The 23529-nt window shown below is 44.1% G+C and overlaps 2 protein-coding genes across 3 annotated transcripts in view; both read right to left on the reverse strand.

The window, feature by feature from the left end:
* hlfb (HLF transcription factor, PAR bZIP family member b) overlaps positions 1 to 23529 on the reverse strand; it is a 353334-nt gene that overhangs the window by 234722 nt on the left and 95083 nt on the right. The window lies entirely within an intron of this gene.
* Positions 1 to 23529, reverse strand: part of LOC311003120 (scavenger receptor cysteine-rich type 1 protein M130-like) — a gene marked incomplete at both ends in the record, with an annotated part of 33370 nt that overhangs the window by 6654 nt on the left and 3187 nt on the right. Inside the window, 2 exons of the mRNA XM_083994805.1 lie at positions 753 to 1049; positions 1139 to 1453. Coding sequence (XP_083850931.1) covers positions 753 to 1049; positions 1139 to 1453 — 612 coding nt within the window. The remainder of the gene's footprint in view (positions 1 to 752; positions 1050 to 1138; positions 1454 to 23529) is intronic.

A 23529-nucleotide genomic window follows, 5' to 3' on the forward strand; every position in this document is an offset into this window, starting at 1 on the left:
GATGACTCACTACAGTGAAGGCTTCCTATCCACCTTTTTCCGAACGTCAAAAACGTAGCCTGTTTTGCCGGTTTTGGAATGTTATGTTTATGTTTCCATGGTTTCAGTAGCCGCGGTAAATGCATGGATTTTTTTTTTTTTTCCCCCAATGAAAATCTGTAAAACGCATGGATCATCACAGCAGCTTTTAACAGTGGATATCACACAAATTGACATCTGTGTTAAAAGCCAGCGTTAATAGATCCATGCGTTTACCGCAACTATGACAACGCCTGAAAACCATGGAAACGTAAACGTAAAATTCCACCAAACCGGCAAACCGGAAGCCAGTTTTGACCATAGATGACGTTCGGAAACTTGTGGATAGGACATAGAGCTTTCTTCATTATTTAACATACATGTGATCAGGGAGCTGCCTACACCTGTACATGCAGGAAGACCATGGTATGTGTGTGTGTGTGTGTGTGTGTGTGTGTGTGTGTGTGTGTGTGTGTGTGTGTGTGTGTGTGTGTGTGTGTGTGTGTGTGTGTGTGTGTGTGTGTGTGTGTTTGTGTGTGTGTGTGTGTGTGTGTGTGAGTGAGAGAGAGAGAGATGTTACATGATGTAACATGTTGACATACTAAATGTCTTGTTTTCAGACCTTCACTCACTTAAATACAAAAATAACATGTGTCTGAACATTTCTGCTTCTGCAACAAAGGAAGGAAGAAACTAAACCTGACTGTCACTGATGATGTCACTGATGGACTTACCTGAACAGGTGATCTCCACGGTGAAGGAAGAGGAACCTGATGATGAACACTCCCTCAGGGTAGATCCAGACTGAACACAGTCAGTGTCGATCCTCCACACAGACCTCTCTGAGGACTCCTCTCTTCTTCTTGTTGTTGAAACAACAGATCCACAGTCCAGATCTCTACAGAATACAGATGATGCCTTCAGGTTCCAGTCATAGATGAAGCCGCCGGCCTCCACTGGTCTCCACTCTCCTTGTTTCAGCTGCAGTTGACCTGCACAGCGACTGGCTCCTCCCACCAACCTGACAGACTCTGAACACAGAGAAGAGAGTGAAGAGTAAAAGAAGTGAGTTTGATTCAAACAGAAATGAAGCAAATCCAAACTGTAGCTCCACTTGTACCTGAGCAGGTGAGTCCAACAGCTTTGCCAGGTGAGCAGCTGGTTCTAGTTGAGCCTGAGCTTCTACAGTCCAGGAGAGCTGACTCATGGCCTCCACACTGGAACTCTTTGGTCCACATTGGAGCCTCCACTGCTCCATAGAGCGCCCCCTGGAGGACTGAAGGAGCCCCACAGCCAAGCTCCCTACAGACCACCTCTGCATCCTGCTGGTCAAAGTCATCTTCACACACTGAGGACCACCACTGGTTAGACGGGTTGGACTTGACCTCCAGTCTGCCTGAACACAGACTGGTCCCATTCACCAGCCTGACAGAGTCTGCAGAGAGAGACACAACATTTAAACTTTGATCCTGACCTTTATTTACTGTCATATCAACTTTAAAGTCATCAGCATGTGTCCAGAAATGAGTTCCTTCTCTGTCCCCAATACAGCCATTAAAGAAACTCACAGTCCAGCTGTTGAGTCAAAGGGCTCTATTTTCGTAAACTGGCGCAGGCGCAGCGGATCTGCCCTGCGCTTCGCCTTCGCTTCGTCAATGAGGCGTGTCCAGGAGCAGTTTGCAATTTTCCTTCAATGCACGGCGAAGGGCAATCCCGCCTCCTTCCCTCCCCCGGCGCAAGTGGCATAGAGGGAGGAGAGAAGGCGTGGAGTGGGTTTGACACAGCCGAGTATGAGCTCCTCTCCTCGCCTTTAGATCCGCCGTGCGCAAGGCGCAAGTTTGATTTCACCGTGGAAGAGGGAGGCAATTGACTGCCCAGCTCGCAGTGCGCACACGCCACCAAGACCTCACAGGCAGGTTTCCACAGTTCCAGGCACATTTAAATGCAATTAATAATCACAATAACCCCTATTTATTGTAGCTATCTGAATCAGCACATACACGTATATCTATATCGATTGTCCCGTCACACTGATGACAGATCAAAGGCTGTCGGCATGCGTAATAGGAAACTCAACCTGACTGAATTAACACAGATGAAACCAGGGAGGGACTGAGACTAAAAAGCAGCCGTGGACGTCCCAAGAGCAGGTATTGACACTACACACTGTGCCGTTTCCATGATCCGCTATATTTATTTATTTACTTATTGATTTATTAGCGGGCGAGCGGCCGCATCGTCACGCGACCATAACAAATAAAACTGAAAACAAATAAACTATCATCTCTCACAGCAAGTGAGACGGGAGGAAACTGATGTTCTGGTCCGGTCCAAGCTGGCAGTGTCCGGTCGCGCGAACAGACCTCACGGGCTGATGATGCAAAAGTAGTCTGGGAGGGAGGAGGTTATGATGTTATCCAGGTTTGCTCTGACAGATTGAGAGCTGTTGCCCAGTAAAAAAAAACAACAAAAAAAACAAAACACACACACACCTTTTCCATTAATAAAGACACTCATATTTAGTAACCTATATTTAAACCCGTGAGCACAGATCACAACATAAACAAACAGCTGTGCGTGAAGGAGGCATCACGGAGCGTCTCTCTTTTTCTTTTTTCTTTAGACATTACCTGAGATGGGAAATGTGAATATCTGCTCACTATCTGATGCCGAGGCTGATTGTGGTTTGCTGTGAGAGATGATAGTTTATTTGTTTTCAGCTTTATTTGTTATGGTCGCGTGACGATGCAGCCGCTCGCCCTCTAATAAATCAATAAGTAAATAAATAAATATAGCGGATCATCGCAACGGCACAGTGTGTAGTGTCAACACAGCAGCGGACATGCAGTCATCACTGTCTTGCTCTTGGGACATCCACGGCTGCTTTTTTGTCTCAGTCCCTCCCTGGTTTCATCTGTGTTAATTCAGTCAGGCTGAGTTTCCATTACGCTGCCGACAGCCTTTGATCTGTCATCGGTGTGACGGGACAATCTATATAGATGTAGGTGTATGTGCTGATTCAGATAGCTACAATAAATAGGGATTTTTGTGATTATTAATTGCATTTAAATGTGCCTGGAACTGTGGAAACCTGCCTGTGAGGTCTTGGTGACGTGTGCGCACTGCGCGCTGGGCAGTCAAATTACCACTCCGTTGGCTGCGCTTCGCCTTGCGCTGAGATTAGACCAGGTTGGAGCTGGCGAGCTTTCAGCGCACTCTCGGCGCGGTCTATTGGCATCAAATTGTCACTGCGCCAAGGTGAATCTGTCGACACCTCCCCCTGCTGCGCGACCACTCCCATCTCGGTGCACAGCAGTCTGCCAATTTATCAAATCCGCTGCGCACGTTGTTGCACTGGAGGAAAATACCACTGCGCCAGGGTTCGCCTCGCTGCGCCCCCCTGAGTTGCGCCAGGAAAATAGAGCCCATAGACTCAAGTCAACCAACGGTCTGGACTTCAACGTGAATGAATGAATGAATGAAAATGTGTTTATTTCAGTCAGGTCATTCAAAATTTTCACATAAACAACTTTAAAGGGCATTTCCAGTTGTAATCAATGTCTATCTCAGATATCAGGTCACCTATGATCAGTTAATTTTATACCATCCATGCTCCCTACTGCAGCGTGTGGACGTTTATATTCTATCATTTTTTCAATGTTCATTAATGGACTCCGGAGTAATTTTAAACTTGTTCTGTGGTCACAAGTAATGTCCTTTTTATTTAGAGCAGAAGTACGCGATCCGGTGGTTTTGGCTAACTTCCTGTCAGCCGATGGAGTTAGCAGTCCCCGTCCTCGTCCCTACGTCACCACATTCAGGCGCATCCCTTGGCTGCACACACAGAGAGGACTGCCCCTTTATGCCGTTCTCTCTCCTCATTGGATAAAGGTTGTAGGATACAAGGAAAGTTTTCTCCTCGGCTTACAGCAGAGCAGAGTGACTGACAGACCCGTGTTTCAGACCAAACACTCTATGTAAGTGATTGCTGTCGGAAGATAGAACTATTTAAGACTTATATTAACACAAATATTCCACTTACTTCTGCTTTAACGATTAAATTAAATCAAAATTCAGACTTGCCGTGGCTTCGGCATTGTTCCTTTCTGGGTCAGAGAACACAACAGTAGAGGGACTCTGAGGTGTTTGTCCTCTGACCCGGAAAGGAACAATGCGGAAGCTGCGGTAAGTCTGAATTTTGATTAAATTTAATTGTAAAGCTAATTTTTTAATTCAAATGATGGTCAAAATTACATTACTTGTGACCACAGAACAATTTTAAAATGAGTCCAGAGCCCATTAATGAACACTGAAAAAATTATCCTTGAACAAAAACAAATATAAACGTCCACACGCTGCAGTTGGGAGCATGGATGGTATGAAATGAACTGATCATAGGAGACCGGGAGCTGAGGTAAACATTGATTACGACTGGAAATGCCCTTTAACATCATCAGTCAAGCAACCTTGTTAGTCCACTTTAAAGGAACATTAACGCAAATACAGCAGTAATAGCATAAAATAATCTGAAATATGCAAAAGATAGGTCGGGGGGAGCCATAACTAAATTTACAAAGAAAATAGCCAACAGTGTAGTGTTGTGATATTTACCCCCAAATCATATATTGCTATAATGTTTGGGATATTGACATTTGCCTTAGACATATGATAAGCTTGTGACAGTTTAACTCATTGAGTGCCAACCACGTAATTTCTCGTTTTTCGTTCCCATGCGTTGAGTGCCAAAAACGAGATTTTACGTTTTTTGCTTTTTTTTTAAATTATGAAAATAGACACTTTAATACACATTATATGTAAATTTGGGGACTCTACGACGAGCAGACCTGAAATAGATGACGATCAAAAACTCATGACAGCTCATGATCTGGAAGTTTTTATCATAACTCGGCTTTTGCAAACGGAGTTCTGCATGTGGATGCAGCAGCTGCTCTGCTCTCACCCACGAGGCTGCAGCAGCTCGGAGCTGAAACAGGAAGCTCTCAGCCGACTGTCCCGCCCGGTCTTCATCTCGAGCAACACCGTGTCCTCCCCAAAGTCCTCCCGCGGTAAAATCTGATGGTCTCTGGGCCAAAGCAGACCGCCGTCACCGACCCGTACTACAGCAGGACCGCGACCACCGGTGGGACCGGTGTTCCCGAGCCGCTGTGGCCGACTGACCCTCACGTTCCGTGGCGAGAGGCTGTGACATGACACGGTGCGTCTGTGTTATTGTTGTTTAGTGGCGCCCCCCCCGCCCCCGCTGGTGGTTTTGTGAATAGAACAACAATTGTTGTATATATTTATCTTAGCCCTTTGATCCAGAAATGCGAGAGTCAGAAGAGCGACAGACACAAACAGAGCACCTTTCATAAAAGACGCTCTATCTCCTTTTCTAGAAAAAAAGGAGGGATTTTGGTGAAACCCAGCCATGTTTAGCTTGACTTTTCTCAGGAACAGAGGCACGTAGAAACAAACGGTTTGTGGTCATTTGAAGCATAAGGTTTCACCTTCCACCTTAAATGAGCTACAGTATGTGTTGGTGGCAATAATATAGAATACACCATGGCTCTACATAAAAAGTCAAAAATGGTCTAAATTGCCGGTACACTTGACTAAAACTTTGGAAAGGAGCACGGCACTCAATGAGTTAATAATGAAGCATATAATCAACTTTTATATATATAATTGGTGTAATTACTGTGTTTTGCTCTTACAGCCCAGAGAATGACATACACATGACAGGGGGAATCAATTTGTGGTGAATATCGCTAGTATATAGATTTTTTTTTTTTTTTTTTGAAGACGTTTGTTTAGGCGGCGGCCCTTTTGTTGTTAAGGCAGAAACCCTGGCGTTAACACAAAATGATTTTAACGGCACATTAATGCAGGCCACTCCGTAGTTTTGGAAAACAGAGAGGCTGCTTCTCTCGTGTGTGTGTGTGTGTGTGTGTGTGTGTGTGTGTGTGTGTTACTACGGGGGGTGTACTATCTTGTTACAGAAAACCTGCATGTTTTTTCTCCTCATGTCCTACACTAGAGAACTTGTTCTTCTCATCACCAAACGAGGCTGCTCTCTCTCTGACAGCTGATTTCTAAATACCATAAAGCATAACATGTATGGAGGAGAGACGCCCACTTATATCTGATATGCTCCGCCACTGGCTCCATCTAGTGGCCGAATTAAGAATTTGGATTTGCGTTAATGCTCCTTTAATCGACAGGTGTATCTAAAGAGTCATGTGATGTGATTTGCTGCCACAGATGAAATAAATTCATGAGGAGTCTCTGACGTCTTTACAGCAGAAATAAACCAGAGAGAAATCTGTCAAACTCTAAAGAATGAGATCTGTCAGAGACGATGAGCTCAAAGAGACTGAAGTGTTAAAACTGTTGATGTTAAAGAAAATAATGATGGAGGAACGACAGTGAGAGAGTAAGATGACTCACTACAGTGAAGGCTTCCTATAGGACATAGAGCTTTCTTCATTATTTAACATACATGTGATCAGGGAGCTGCCTACACCTGTACATGCAGGACGACCATGGTCTGTGTGTGTGTGTGTGTGTGTGTGTGTGTGTGTGTGTGTGTGTGTGTGTGTGTGTGTGTGTGTGTGTGTGTGTGTGTGTGTGTGTGTGTGTGTGTGTGAGAGAGAGAGAGATATATGTTACATGATGTAACATGTTGAGATATTAAATGTCTTGTTTTCAGACCTTCACTCACTTAAATACAAAAATAACATGTTACTGAATATTTCTGCCTCCACAACAAAGGAAGGAAGACACTAAACCTGACTGTCACTGATGATGTCATTGATCGACTTACCTGAACAGGTGATCTCCACGGTGGAGGAAGAGGAACCTGATGATGAACACTCCCTCAGGGTAAATCCAGACTGAACACAGACAGTGTCGATCCTCCACACAGACCTCTCTGAGGACTCCTCTCTTCTTCTTGTTGAAACAGCAACGCCACAGTCTAGATCTCTACAGGCTACAGATGCTGCTTTCAGGTTCCAGTTGTAGAAGAAGCCGCCGGCCTCCACTGGTCTCCACGCTCCTAGTTTCAGCTGCAGTTGACCTGCACAGCGACTGGCTCCTCCCACCAACCTGACAGGCTCTGAACACAGAGAAGAGAGTGAAGAGTAAAAGAAGTCAGTTGGATTCAAATGAGAAATGAAGCAAATCCAAACTGTAGCTCCACCTCTGTCTGAGCAGGTGAGTCCAACAGCTTTGCCAGGTGAGCAGCTGGTTCTAGTTGAGCCTGAGCTTCTACAGTCCAGGAGAGCTGACTCATGGCCTCCACACTGGAACTCTTTGGTCCACATTGGAGCCTCCACTGCTCCATAGAGCGCCCCCTGGAGGACTGAAGGAGCTCCACAGCCAAGCTCCCTACAGACCACCTCTGCATCCTGCTGGTCAAAGTCATCTTCACACACTGAGGACCACCACTGGTCAGACTGGTTGGACTTGACCTCCAGTCTGCCTGAACACACACTGGTCCCATTCACCAGCCTGACAGAGTCTGCAGAGAGAGACACAACATTTAAACTTTGATCCTGACCTTTATTTACTGTCATATCAACTTTAAAGTCATCGGCATGTGTCCAGAAATGAGTTCCTTCTCTGTCCTCAACACAACCATTAAAGAAACTCACAGTCTAGCTCTTGAGTCAAAGACTCGAGTCAACCAACAGTCTGGACTTCAACATGAATGAATGAATGAAAATTTGTTTATTTCAGTCAGGTGTAGGGGTTTAGCCCAACTATAAGAAAATGTATTTAAGATTTATTAGATGCCTCACAAAGGGGGCACCATTAAAGTTGTGCTCTAACACAACTTATAAGAAAAGGTGTTAAGAACTATTTAGATGCTCCACAACGGAAGCACCATTTATGTTGGGGTTATACCAACTATAAGTAAAGTTATTATTAAGAGGGTTATTGGCTATCAAATTAGTAAAATATCAATACCAAAGTATTAATAATTACTATAAAAATTATTAATGGGATTTAATTTCATTAAATCCACCTCGGGGCACCAGACAGCCAATGTACCAAAGTCAGTCTCATAAGGGTGTGCTAACTATTAATATAGAACCTTGTTTAATGATTAAGTTAATAATCATTAACAAAATAACATTATCAATAGCTGCAAAGTTGAAGGATTTAGAAGTTCTACTGCGTAGAGGTTGGCATACTCACTATTGTACAACATTAACAGACGAGTAAAGTTTCAAGGAAGTTTATTGGACACATCTAGAAAATGGAATAACAAAACATGAAACTAAGACAAGCTACATACACTGTGTACACGTGTGTGTGTGTTTGTGTGTGTGTGTGTGTGTGTGTGTGTGTGTGTGTGTGTGTGTGTGTGTGTGTGTGTGTTGGTGAGAGTGTATGGCTATGTGTCGGTGACCATGTGTCTGTGAGGTGTGAAGTGTGACCTCAGACAATGGAAAAGATGGAGGGTGGCCTTTGTCCTGAGACTTCTAAGGCCAACCGCATGTGATGTGGGGGAGGTGAACAAAGGTGTGACCTTGTTCAACGCTCAAGTTGCATGTTAAACATAGGTTAACTAAATATGAGACTATAGCTGACAACAACAAAGCAACAACAACAAAGCTCAAGTATTTTAACTGATTTCAATCAATACATACATTGGCATGGTTGAAGTACTCTATGCTTAGTCAAGGTGCAAGGTAAGCTAACTAGGCCCAGTTACGTTACCAAGTCACGTGAAGGTGAGAAGTCCCGGTGCTGGCGGGGATTCCTGCGGTTGCAGGTTTTGCTGGTCCTGTTGTGGAAGTTAAGTCCAGTGATTGTGTCTTTGTCCAGTGAACTACAGCCGTCCTGGCTGTGTAGTTTGAGTTCCGTTGAGGAGAGTCCTTCTCCTTGCAGAGTTGGTTGGTTGTTCTGTTTGGCGTTGTGGCTCCGTTGACTCAACTAGCAGACCTTTGTGTCGTGCTAGTTGGTTCTGTTCTTTAATCCGTTGGTAGGCACTCGCGTCGCTGCCAAGGGTTGCTCCAGTGTAGGCGCCTGCCTTGTGCAGACCTCACGGAGGTGGGAGAGTTGTAGCAGTAGCTCCAGGTGAGGAGCTTAGAGGAGCGGAAGCTCCTTCTGAAGAGTGGGCAAGAGAAGAGACGAAGAGAGGGAACTCAGAGGAGCGGCAGCTCCTTCTGAGAACCCCTGAGAAGAGAGAGAGAAGAGAGCGAGAGAAGAAGCGAACTTCTCCCTTTTATATGGCCTGTGACCTCACAGGTCCTGGGGCCATACCTGACCAATGGGGGGTCAGTAGTGGAGGTTTCACACCTAGGTGCGAAGAGGTGAAGGATGCTGGGAGGCTGAGTTCAATGGTTTTCCTTTGTCTGGGAGACAAAGAAGCCATGCAGTCTTATCCTCCATTTTGACTGGGCTGAGTCCCTACATCCCCCCTTTGGTCTCAGGATCCCACGTGATGTGTGATCCTGTGAGCACCATATAGTCCATAGTCCATTCAAAATGATATCTGGGCAGTTCACAAACCAACTGGGCATTTGGTTTCTATCTATCTTGACTAAGCATAGACAGACTACAGAACAAAATCCACTTACATACAGAATGAAACATAACACACAAACAAATAACATCTTCTAGTTATTCATAAGTGTAAGTGATGCTATGGTGAGAAAGGGTGTGGCACCTGGAATGACATGTCATTATAGGTGTCTAACAGTGAATACAATGTCATTAATAAGATACTGCAGAGGAGTCGATCCAAGATTACTTGCAGAAATCAAAGTGATGGCTGAATCAAATCAGAATTTGCTGCTGTTGCTAACAAAACCATGCTGAGCTCTAACTGCAGGAAAATCAAGGAATCCTGCACTAGTACTTGTTTGACTGTCTGTGGTGTGAGGAGGAAGCTCTGGAGCTTTTGTGTCTTTGGTGTTTCCTCACACCTGGCTCAGGGCTGTAACGCTCCTGGTAGCTGGAGACAGAGAGGCATTCAGAAGCACTGTCACTATCTGAAAGGTGCTGACCATGTTTTACACTGTGGTCAGAGATGATGGGGCTATCTTCTGATTGCTCATAGTTTTGGGCAACAATTTGAGCATAAGGCTTCCTACAGCTTCTACCGTGTGAATGCTTATCTCTATGCAGCTGGTGGACACGGCGGTTGCGCTCAGTGTCTGGACGTGGCCGACTGTCACCCCCCTTTGGCGTGTTGCGAGGGAGACGTCTTGAGCTTGCAGGTCTGTGTGACACATGGGTGTTTGAGCTGCTGGGCTCAGTTGTTTTCCCCTGTGTCTTGAAAGAGACTAGAGTTTCCCAGGTCACATATGTCATCTTCCGAACTTCATGCATTGAGAGCTCACCCTTCCTTGTCATGAGTGCAACCTGCATGTATATTGAGGGGTGAAGATTTTTCACAAACATCGACTTAAAAAGGGGGCTTTCCTCCATGCCTGGTGCATTCCTTCCCTGAAAATATGCATGTCTGAAACGTTTGTAAAAGTTTCTGGGGTGCTCAAGACGGGAGTGTTTAATTTGAGAAGCTGCAACTATTCCTGAGACCTCATCAGCAGGAGAAGAGAACTCATCTAACAGTGCTTGACAAAGATCATGGTAGTTGTCTCTGACTCTGGGAGGAAGTGACTGCATGAACTTGTGAACAGCTTTTGAGCTGGTTTTCCACACAAGTTTGACTTTCTCCCTGTGGGTAGCGCTTGGTAAGTCAACTAGGCTGTGGTCTAGTTCACTGAGGTAATCATCAATGTTATGATTACCATTGTCAGGATCAAAGAATTGTAAGTCCTTAGCTAGGAACTCAAGCACTTCAAGGCGGGGGCACTGGGTGGTCCTGTCGGATGAAGGCGAGACTAAGCTATCCTGGACATCTACCGCCTGTGCTCTGGGTCTTACAGGTGGGAAGACAGGGACTGAACACCTGTCATCACTCTCCTGGTGCTGCAGGGAAGAGGATGGACAGTTCTGAGATGTTCTAGTCCCCCCTCTGGAGGGATGAGCACAGATGAAAGCTTGATTAACTGGCTGAGGAGAACAAGATGCACTATACACGCTAGATACTACACTACATGTCTCCTCACTATCTACATCAGGAAGATGGGAAGTCAGGTGGCTGTTACCTCGACACCTTAGTGGAGGTTGGGGAGCTGACTTAGTTCCCAAGGACTTAAGGTCAGGTGGGGAATGTTCCCATCTGCATGGAGAAGGAGTTAACCTTTCTCCAAGGGAGGAGGGTGAATCAGAGTAACCTGAATCACTTTGTCTGAAAGACTGTGGAGAGTCAGACCGTTCTGACCTAAGTTTAAACAACTCCTCCTTCTGTGAGCAGAGATCTAACTCTGCTGAGTGCAAATTTTCTAGGTAACGTAAAGCTTTCTGGTTTGCTGTCTTCACTTCTTGAAGTAGACTAGCATTTTGCACTCTTAGGGACTCTACCTCTTGTTCCAGAGTTGCTTTGGTCTGAGCTGAAAGACTGGCCTGTCTGTGGCAGATCAGAAGCATGCATCGTAACAACGGGCCCTTGGATGCTCTCTGGGCATCCCATTTGTCATTAAGTAGCAAGTCCAATTCTTTCCTACACTCACTGAGATTCAACTTGTTGATGAGTTCAGAGTAGCCGGGGTTTAGGCTCTCAGCCAGGGCAAACATGAACTGCTCTACAGAGGGGTTCTCCATTGTTACTCTGGGAGGTGAGATTAAGCAAATATGAGAAACCTATAAAGCAAAGCAAATTGTTTGCAGTGGTGTTGCTTGGCAGACACCTTGTAGTGTAGCTTTGGCTCTGCACTACTCAAGTGGTTTCTTACAGTAACTCAAGCTGGGAGTGACAGCAAGGTACAAAACTTCACAGGGCTGGCAGCACACTGTGGCTCTATCTTCAAGCTCTATTCTTAATCAGGTTGAAATGCATGGCAGTGACAACCGGTACAAGCTCTCTAGGTTACACAGGGCCGGCGGCACGCTGTGTCTTAAAGTTAAGGGTAAGGGGAGCACTTAGCTAAACAACCAATTTTGACAGAACGAAGTAGCATTGAATACGTGGTATTCAAATGCGGGACAGGAATTCTTAAAGTTCCTACAGAGAAGACTCAACTGGAAAGACTAGCAACAGTCGCAAATTCTTGATGCAGCACAATGGGCTTAATTCTCAAAAGAGTTTTAGCAAAACTCAGGAATAAATCAAAATTCAGCACAATTCACTTTCTGCATGTAAAGTCAGATGTCTACTCGTGTAGCAGACTCGGTCTTATGTGAACTTTTGGTTAGTTCAGTTTTGGATTTCACTTTCAGTAATGTCCAAACTTTTGCTCAAAATTAATATTGTACAAATGTGAATAAATGCCAACAGTACACAGCCTCGCACGGGGGCTCCATTATGTAGGGGTTTAGCCCAACTATAAGAAAATGTATTTAAGATTTATTAGATGCCTCACAAAGGGGGCACCATTAAAGTTGTGCTCTAACACAACTTATAAGAAAAGGTGTTAAGAACTATTTAGATGCTCCACAACGGAAGCACCATTTATGTTGGGGTTATACCAACTATAAGTAAAGTTATTATTAAGAGGGTTATTGGCTATCAAATTAGTAAAATATCAATACCAAAGTATTAATAATTACTATAAAAATTATTAATGGGATTTAATTTCATTAAATCCACCTCGGGGCACCAGACAGCCAATGTACCAAAGTCAGTCTCATAAGGGTGTGCTAACTATTAATATAGAACCTTGTTTAATGATTAAGTTAATAATCATTAACAAAATAACATTATCAATAGCTGCAAAGTTGAAGGATTTAGAAGTTCTACTGCGTAGAGGTTGGCATACTCACTATTGTACAACATTAACAGACGAGTAAAGTTTCAAGGAAGTTTATTGGACACATCTAGAAAATGGAATAACAAAACATGAAACTAAGACAAGCTACATACACTGTGTACACGTGTGTGTGTGTGTGTGTGTGTGTGTGTGTGTGTGTGTGTGTGTGTGTGTGTGTGTGTGTGTGTGTGTGTGTGTGTGTGTGTGTGTGTTGGTGAGAGTGTATGGCTATGTGTCGGTGACCATGTGTCTGTGAGGTGTGAAGTGTGACCTCAGACAATGGAAAAGATAGAGGGTGGCCTTTGTCCTGAGACTTCTAAGGCCAACCGCATGTGATGTGGGGGAGGTGAACAAAGGTGTGACCTTGTTCAACGCTCAAGTTGCATGTTAAACATAGGTTAACTAAATATGAGACTATAGCTGACAACAACAAAGCAACAACAACAAAGCTCAAGTATTTTAACTGATTTCAATCAATACATACATTGGCATGGTCGAAGTACTCTATGCTTAGTCAAGGTGCAAGGTAAGCTAACTAGGCCCAGTTACGTTACCAAGTCACGTGAAGGTGAGAAGTCCCGGTGCTGGCGGGGATTCCTGCGGTTGCAGGTTTTGCTGGTCCTGTTGTGGAAGTTAAGTCCAGTGATTGTGTCTTTGTCCAGTGAACTACAGCCGTCCTGGCTGTGTAGTTTGAGTTCCGTTGAGGAGAGTCCTTCTCCTTGCAGAGTTGGTTGGTTGTTCTGTTTGGCGTTGTGGCTCCGTTGACTCAACTAGCAGACCTTTGTGTCGTGCTAGTTGGTTCTGTTCTTTAATCCGTTGGTAGGCACTCGCGTCGCTGCCAAGGGTTGCTCCAGTGTAGGCGCCTGCCTTGTGCAGACCTCACGGAGGTGGGAGAGTTGTAGCAGTAGCTCCAGGTGAGGAGCTTAGAGGAGCGGAAGCTCCTTCTGAAGAGTGGGCAAGAGAAGAGACGAAGAGAGGGAACTCAGAGGAGCGGCAGCTCCTTCTGAGAACCCCTGAGAAGAGAGAGAGAAGAGAGCGAGAGAAGAAGTGAACTTCTCCCTTTTATATGGCCTGTGACCTCACAGGTCCTGGGGCCATACCTGACCAATGGGGGGTCAGTAGTGGAGGTTTCACACCTAGGTGCGAAGAGGTGAAGGATGCTGGGAGGCTGAGTTCAATGGTTTTCCTTTGTCTGGGAGACAAAGAAGCCATGCAGTCTTATCCTCCATTTTGACTGGGCTGAGTCCCTACACAGGTCATTCAAAATTTTCACAGAAACAACTTTAAAGGGCATTTCAAGTTGTTATCAATGTCAATCTCAGATATCAGGTCACCTATGATCAGTTCATTTTATACCATCCATGCAGCGTGTGGACGTTTGTATTCTATCATTTTTTCAATGTTCATTAATGGACTACGGAGTAATTTTAACCTTGTTCTGTGGTCACAAGTAACATCCTTTTCGTTTTACAATTAAATTAAATCAAATTCAGACTTGCCGTGGCTTCGGCATTGTTCCTTTCTGGGTCAGAGAACACAACAGTAGAGGGACTCTGAGGTGTTTGTCCTCTGACCCGGAAAGGAACAATGCAATCGAGGAGTATCTAAAGAGTCATGTGATGTGATTTGCTGCCACAGATGAAATAAATTCATGAGGAGTCTCTGACGTCTTTACAGCAGAAATAAACCAGAGAGAAATCTGTCAAACTCTAAAGAATGAGATCTGTCAGAGACGATGAGCTCAAAGAGACTAAAGTGTTAAAACTCTTGATGTTAAAGCAACATTGCGGAGTTTCAGCTCAGTGCTTCCACCATCTGGTTGAGAAGCGCTATCGTCTGGGGGGAAAAACGAAAACGAAACTTATCAGCGAGCGCATCCAGCGTTTATTCTCATTAATAAACGACAGTATTTCCACATGTTTGCAAGGAGACTGTGTGGCGGGTGGTCAGGGGAGGGGGTGAGGGGGGGGGTGTTCCCGTAAGTTTCGCTTTTACCCACCACGTCTCTCCCTCGATGGAGGGGGGAGGGGGAGGCGGGGGGAAGTTACATGGTGCAGTTTCAGCCGACGCGACTCGGCTCAGGCTGCAGCGGCAGCATCATTCATCCTATTAACCATTTTTCTACCATTGCAATGAGTCTGGAAACATTATTTTAAGGCCGAAAAACTCAGCAATGTTACTTTAAAGAAAATAATGATGGAGGAACGACAGTAAGAGAGTAAGATGACTCACTACAGTGAAGGCTTCCTATAGGACATAGAGCTTTCTTCATTATTTAATGTGATCAGGGAGCTGCCTACACCTGTACATGCAGGAAGACCATGGTCTGTGTGTGTGTGTGTGTGTGTGTGTGTGTGTGTGTGTGTGTGTGTGTGTGTGTGTGTGTGTGTGTGTGTGTGTGTGTGTGTGTGTGTGTGTGTGTGTGTGTGTGTGTGTGTGTGTGAGAGAGAGTGAGAGAGAGAGATGTTACATGATGTAACACGTTTAGATATTAAATGTCTTGTTTTCAGACCTTCACTCACTTAAATACAAAAAGAACATGTTACTGAACATTTCTGTCTCCACAACAAAGGAAGGAAGACACTAAACCTGACTGTCACTGATGATGTCACTGATGGACTCACCTGAACAGGTGATCTCCAAGGTGGAGGAAGAGGAATCTGATGATGAACACTCCCTCAGGGTTAATCCAAACTGAACACAGTCATTGTTGATCCTCCACACAGACCTCTCTGAGGACTCCTCTCTTCTTCTTGTTGAAACAACAGAGCCACAGTCCAGATCTCTACAGAATACAGATGCTGCCTTCAGGTTCCAGATGTAGATGAAGCCGCCGGTGTCCACTGGTCTCCACTCTCCTCGTTTCACCTGCAGTTCACCTGCACAGCGACTGGCTCCTCCCACCAACCTGACAGGCTCTGAACACAGAGAAGAGAGTGAAGAGTAAAAGAAGTGAGTTTGATTCAAACAGAAATGAAGCAAATCCAAACTGTAGCTCCACTTGTACCTGAGCAGGTGAGTCCAACAGCTTTGCCAGGTGAGCAGCTGGTTCTAGTTGAGCCTGAGCTTCTACAGTCCAGGAGAGCTGACTCGTTGCCTCCACACTGGAACTCTTTGGTCCACATTGGAGCCTCCACTGCTCCATAGAGCGCCCCCTGGAGGACTGAAGGAGCCCCACAGCCAAGCTCCCTACAGACCACCTCTGCACCCTGCTGGTCAAAGTCATCTTCACACACTGAGGACCACCACTGGTTAGACTGGTTGGACTTGACCTCCAGTCTGCCTGAACACAGACTGGTCCCATTCACCAGCCTGACAGAGTCTGCAGAGAGAGACACAACATTTAAACTTTGATCCTGACCTTTATTTACTGTCATATCAACTTTAAAGTCATCAGCATGTGTCCAGAAATGAGTTCCTTCTCTGTCCTCAACACAACCATTAAAGAAACTCACAGTCCAGCTCTTGAGTCAAAGACTCAAGTCAACCAACGGAATATAAATGAATGAATGAATGATTTTTTTTATTTTCGTGTCATGCCACCACTGTGTTCCATCCCATATGAGATTACAAGACACATTTAATAACAAATACAAAAAAAAAGACTAGACAATCCTTCCTGTTGGTGTTACCTGCCACACAGGTGTGACATCAATAAACAACTTAAGATCACTTTCAGTATTCAACTATATATCGCTCTTTGTCTCATTGCCCAAGCCTTTTCAAGAAATAAAGAAAATGCAAAAATATTCAAATGTAAAAGATGCTTTAGGTTCTCAGCATCGTCTAACCACACAAATTGGTTATTTGGATCTACCTTACTAAACAGTTTTAGTCTTATAGAGTCATAGAAAGGACAGTAGAACACAAAATGAACTTCATTCTCCACCTCTTGGATGTCACATGAATTACAAATTCTATCGTTCTGCTGTGCCAACATATCTGCCTGTCTCGATATGAAGACCAAGAATACCAGCTCTCAATTGAGCACACAGGGATCTTTTCTTTTTAGACAAATTATACAAAATATAGTTTTCTGGGCCAAATACCTGTTTTATTTCACAGTAAGTACGCAGTTTTGGTTTACTCCTGTATCTAATGCCCATCTATCTTTACTTTGTTGTAGTATTGAAAAATAATTTATTTTAATACATTAATCTCAACTTTCTCTTTGTTATAATAATGGCCTTCATATCCAGCTCTCAGCAAGATGTCATATATGTCCCTATCCCATGCCCCATTGGTCAGAGTGTCCCACTCAAAGATTTTTCTTGCAATCCTGTTAGGTCCTGTTATGTAAAATAAGTGAGTTTGATTAAAACAGGAATGAAGCAAATCCAAACTGTTGCTCCACTTGTACCTGAGCAGGTGAAAATTAATTACTTTGGCTCCATCTTGTGGTAGCATGAAGAATGATACTGATATAAAAACATGAGAATAAAACCTTGTTGTACTGATGGAGCAAGCCCTTCAATCTGCGGGAGATGTTAATAAAGTAAATGGAGCTTCATTAGTGGTTGTTCCTCTTCCTACTCTCAAATTCACTCTATAACAAGACCTTCAGTAACCCTTGTAAACTATCCTCAGTGGAATAATTCTACTTTTTTACTTTTTCACTCTATAAACTCATTTTAAATGTCAACCATAGGATCTGTGACCAGGTAGGTGAAGGACCATCAGCTGATGACCAATGGGGACAGTGAAATCATGTAGTCATGCTCATTTCAGTCTATGGTTGAGACATAGACACAACACTCATCCATCCACCAGCCCCTTCATGTGTCCTCATCCTCTCTGTTTACCTGTGGAGCTGTGGCTTCCTTCAGCCCAGAGTCCTGAGGAGAAAACCAGAAAGGAAACATCAGTGAGATCTGTGAAGACAGCGACGTCACTAAGAAGCAGAAACAATCGCACCATCATACGGGTCAGGAACAATGAAATGAATCCCCAACACATCCATCACAGCAGCTTCAGCTCCCACAATCCTCCACACTGAGCTCCATATATCTGCTCTTTATCTCCCATGATGCTCAGGGTGATGGGAGTGTTTCTGTCTGTTTCTATTCAGTTGTTTTTATCAGTCCATCTTCTCCAGCTGGTTTGGATGAAAACCAGCTTGTAGCCCATTGTAGACGTTGCTGCAGTAGTGACGAGGCATCGCTGTGTCACTAAAGGAGAATCTGCTCATCTCAACCCAAATATGAAGTAAAACTGGATCAAATCAAATGTAAATGAGCCACGCTCCTCAGTTTACTCTCATGTCCAGTTTATTCTCCACCCTCTGTTTCCTCGTTCAAACAGGAGCTTGAAGATTTCACATGTAACATGTTAGAACACTATAAATGTTCTGTTTGTAGAACATGATCAGTTTTTTAATGCGAAAATATAATGTTGTGATAGTAAAGTGAAATGTTGTACCTCAGTGTTTTTCCTCTATGGGTCTGAACCTGTCTCATGTCTATGGAGGTGTTGTGGTATCCATATCTAGATTTGCAAGTGAAGACCAATCTGCAACTGTGTGCAAAGATCTGTGAATGCATCCACAGATCTGTAAGTGCACAAATCCGTAAATGTGTATGTAAATCCATGAAGGTGTAAAGACATGTATAAATACGTAGATAGATCTCTAAGAGTCTGTCATCAGTTATGCACACTTCTGCTGTGGCAGATCCACAAATGCGTGCAGCGATCTGTAATAAAGATTTGTGTGTAACCGTTCCTTTGCTCTGAGCTCAGTCTCACAGGCTCAGGCTGCAGCCTAGCACCCGTATCGTTGCTGGGCTGGGGATAGCTGTGGCTGTAGTTGTGCAGCTACAAGGCGGACTATGGGATCTCGATTATTTGCTGTAAGTAAAAGTTCATGTTTTAGTATTAACTCAGTTGAAGTGTTATTGCTGAGCTTGATCAGGGTTACACAGACACTTCAGCTTTAGAGCTAAATCTGGCATATTTACATATTGTATGTTCATGAATATGCAGAGTCCCGTTACAAATAAACAAATAAATGAAATGTCTGCCGCCCCCCTCTGCTCTAAAGGAGGGCGCTGCCTGGCTGTTATCCTCCCTCTGCTCTAAAGGAGGGGGCTGCCTGGCTGTTATCCTCCCTCTGCTCTAAAGGAGGGGGCTGCCTGGCTGTTATCCTCCCTCTGCTCTAAAGGAGGGGGCTGCCTGGCTGTTATCCTCCCTGTACGTAACTGTAGTCTGCCTGGTCTTAGATGTGAGTTCTCAACAGACTGACCGGCCCGACCAACCAGCGTCCGGTTTGGTGGGTTGTAGATTTGTTCAGCCTGACAGCTGAGTACCATCAGCTCCACGCTGCTTCATGTAAACAGTAACGTTACCTGCCCAGACATTCAGCTCACTGTTTGATGCTCTGTGTATTAGCACCTACCCTAACCCTAACAAAGCTCAGCAATAATATCTCTGACAACTAAGTTACTGCTAAAACATGAACTTTTACTTACACACACAGTCTGAATAAACATTTGCAGGTTCATGTACACACACACACACACACACACACACACACACACACACACACACACACACACACACACACACACACACACACACACACACACCACACATACACACTTAAGTGGAGGGACAGAAGAAAAGGAAAGGTGGAGCAGAGAGAGAGGGGGACAGAAAACGCAAAGCCCTTGCCACAGATGCAGCAAAATGTTGCAATATAGGCTAAGTGACATGTTCACCAGGAGGGAAGGTCAGTCAAAAACGCTATAGCTTTCAATCACCGTCACTACCGCAGACTTTGTATCTTACGGAAAGTTAGTGGAAGTCACATGCGCCGCCCCAGCCCCCTCCACACATACACACACACACACACACACACACACACACACACACACACACACACACACACACACACACACACACACACACACACACACACACACACACACACACACACACACACACACACACACACACACAGGCACACGGCCCGACAATCAATCCAGAACACCTAGAGATGAATGAAAAATATGAATTTGTTGCATAATGTTTGAGCCACTACAGGATAGTTTATACATGCTGAAATAATAAATCATAATTAAATACAGCTAGCTTTTTTGTTTAGGCTGCAGCTTTGTGGCAGTTTTCTTTATTGTAATTCTGCACCATAAATGATAGTTTGACTATATCATTATAATATAGCCTATACAAGCTCTATAGTACGACTATAAACTTTATAGGCTGTATTCACAGACACCTGTCCTTCCGGGTTGTGTGTGCAATCATTAATAATATAAAATCAATCAATGTGTATCCTATGGCTGCTGTCCTCATGAGTTTTTGAGGATTCACCCATTGCTATAACATTTGAAAACAGGGTTTTCAATGAAAATCATATATCCAAATAACTTATTGGTCACTCCTAAATTTCTTTTAACTATCAAATAGGGTTAGAATACACAACTAGAGGTATGGTGGTCTGCATGAGAAGGGTGGCCTGGAATGGCATCAAATTCCCGGCCTGAATTATTGTCCCAGTCCGCCACTGATAAAGTATGTCCCTCAGTCCTACCTGAGCTCCACAGCAGCAGCAGCAGCAGGTGATCCATGTCCATGTAGACGTCTGTCTTCGTCTCTGTCTCCTCTCTGACTGCTGGACTCGTCCTCTGCTCCTCTGTTAACCTCAGGTTTTATCTCTTCATCATCTACGTGTGGTGTGTACATCCTATTTAACATTGCATGACTTGTTATTTCCTGAATGACAGTTTCACAGAAACACATCTGTGGCTTTATCATGACACCATCTCAACTCAATGTATATATAGTTCACCTGCTGCATAGAGTCACAGATCCGACCCTTGTATGAGGATTTTAACTCAAAGAAATCCAAATGTAAATGGACTGAAGTCTGTTTTCATCTACTTAAAACCCCAGAGAGACTGCCACACAACCTGCTGCTGGTTTGTTGGGAGAGAAAACATGGAGCTGGTGCTGTTGGAGTTTCTTTGTCCCTTCTCTGGTCGGACAAATCAGCCAAGAAGAAGACATGGTCCTGGTGGACCACAGGGACACATGGATCTACCTGTTGCTGAGCCAAAGTCTGGGGCTGATCGCTGGTCTCTGCAGGTGGAGAAACCACTTTCACCCGATCGACTAAAACAGCAGGTGTGTGTTGTTACGATGCCCAGGCGCTAAGGGTCCATGTTGGTTAAACACCAGCCCTGACCTCAGGTTTGATCCTCAAATACTTTTATTTTAACTCTACATGAATAATAGTGACATTGAAAGAACAGTAATAAAACACATACATGCCCCCCCCCCCCCCCTCCTCTCAGAGGTTGAGCTGCTGCCTGTTGCTGAGCGACTGACGTCAGATCTCTGTGGTTTCTGTCACTGAGACCGACCTGATAACACCTGCTGCTGAAAGGACTTTCCACGGAAATGTTTTTTCCTTCTTATTAGTTGATGTTGCAATATTGTGGCCCCTTAAACGATAAGATCAGTTTCAACTGCTTTAACGGGGGGGTGGGGGGCATGTGTAACTCTGTGTGCAGGGTTTTATAATCCAGGTTCACTGTGGGTAACACACTGACTCAGAGGCAACATGTCACTCACTTAAATCTCTCTAAGCATCATGGGAACTGTAGTCCCAAAGCTCAGAGCATGGTCGACCCAGAGAGAAGAAAAAGGACGACAACATCCACTAAAATCTATTCGTTTATTAGGGGAGACCGATGGCTGTAACATGGGTCAGTTGTAACACATAAACTAGTGTAACTAGTTTGTCTTTTTTTACTGTTTTGGGTTTAATTTAAAATTTTTAAATTGTATGTTTTTATGTTTGCTTGTTTTTTTTCTCCCCCTTTCGTTCCCAACTCTTACTGTTAAATGTTTTGTTTTTATATAAAGCACACTGAGCTGCCCCTTGGTAAGAAATCTGCTGTATAAATAAAGCTGCTTTGCCTCGCCTAGTGTCAGAGAGAGAGTCTGTTAGTACTATTTATGTGTCCTTGTCCTTTGTCATTCAAAAATGCCTGAAATATATACAGTATATGATATATTTGCCTGTTTTACCCATGTAATTTAAGTCACGGTTTGTGTTCTGCACATTGTCTTTGTTCAATGAAAAAGTAAACAACATAAAATAAGACTTTAGACTTTTATTGTCCCTTAAGGTAAATTCTCATTATTTTCACATAACCTCTTCATTCCACCACAAGGACAAAGCAAAGTGCAGCACACATAGATATGAGTGAACACATTTACCATGAAGTAGAAAAAGAAAAAAGAGAGGATGAACTAAGAGGAAGAGGTCACGGCAGTAAAGAAGCTTCACCCACAGTAAACAGGAAATAATAAAAAAACAGAGTAGCTAATACTGAGAAATAGGAAGAAGAACTGAGAAACACGAGCTGGAGCATCAGTCCCCAAATGCACACACAGCACAGCGCCCCCTGCTGCACAGTTCAGTATCTGCAGAGGGCTGGCAGAGGCCGGGAGGCGCTTGATTTATGTATCCACAGTGCCCGACAAGAGGAGCTTAAACCCCAAAGTGTGTGTGTTTAATCACAGTGGCTGTTTATGTGTTATTTATGGATGTCTGCTGAACAGTAGACAAAGGATTCATTGATAAAACGCCACATTGGGCCCCCACCCAGTAGCCTAATAATAACACGCCTTGTTGTAGTAATATAAAGGATTTCAAAGTCATCAAAGGATGGATTTCCAGTACTATGCATCATATTTTATATCAATGATCCAACAGGAAACTGAACATAAGAGTCATAGCTTTATATTTTTATTCATGATTTGTTTGTAAAATTAAATGCAATAGGCTATAAAAGTACAAAAAACAAAACATTAGTGGATTCATAAAGGAAAACAAAACAAAAGTAAAACAACACCAGATAGTAATGCATTATTCATGAATATAGAGCTCTATATTGTGCAAAAATGATACCAGACTGTTAGCTCCACCCGCTCGGGCGGTGTTGAAAAATGAAGCCAACCGTGGTGCTCGTTTCAGGTAGAGCACTGGAAAAGAGAGTAACAACACCGCCATTGACTCCCGTGGTAAGGGTTTAAGGGTTTAAGGGTTTAAGGGTTTTGCGCCCCGAGTGGCAGGATATGGGTATTGCAAAAGCGCCCAGAAAACCCATTCACTCCAATGTATGTGTGTTGCCCACTCGCTTGTAAATTGATGAAAACGGCCGTGTTTTTGTTTTTAGGTGTCTTGGTCATATCAGATTACACTTATAATTTGTTTATTACAAAATGTAGATTGAAACATTAAAGCAGAAGTGAGTGAACCGGTGGTTTTGTCTAACTTCCTGTCAGCCGATGGAGTTAGCAGTCCCCGCCCTCGTCCCTACGTCACCACATTCACGCGCATCCCTTGGCTGCACACACAGAGAGGACTGCCCCTTTATGCCGTTCTCTCTCCTCATTGGATAAAGGTTGTAGGATACAAGGAAAGTTTTCTCCTGGGCTCAGAGCAGAGCAGAGTGACTGACAGACCCGTGTTTCAGACCAAACACTCGGCGAGGTGAGCAGCGAGCTGTTTGAGGGTTAGGCCTGTCGCAGCGGAGACCAGGGGCCTCATTTATCATCGTGGATACACCTTTTTTTACGCCATTTTCCCCTCGTTTTGTGCGTACGCACTTTTCTCCGCCAAATTTGGGATCTATCAAGCCAAAACCTGACGGGGAAA

The sequence above is a fragment of the Trachurus trachurus genome (assembly GCF_905171665.1).
Source record: "Trachurus trachurus genome assembly, chromosome: 19".
Lineage (NCBI taxonomy): Eukaryota > Metazoa > Chordata > Actinopteri > Carangiformes > Carangidae > Trachurus > Trachurus trachurus.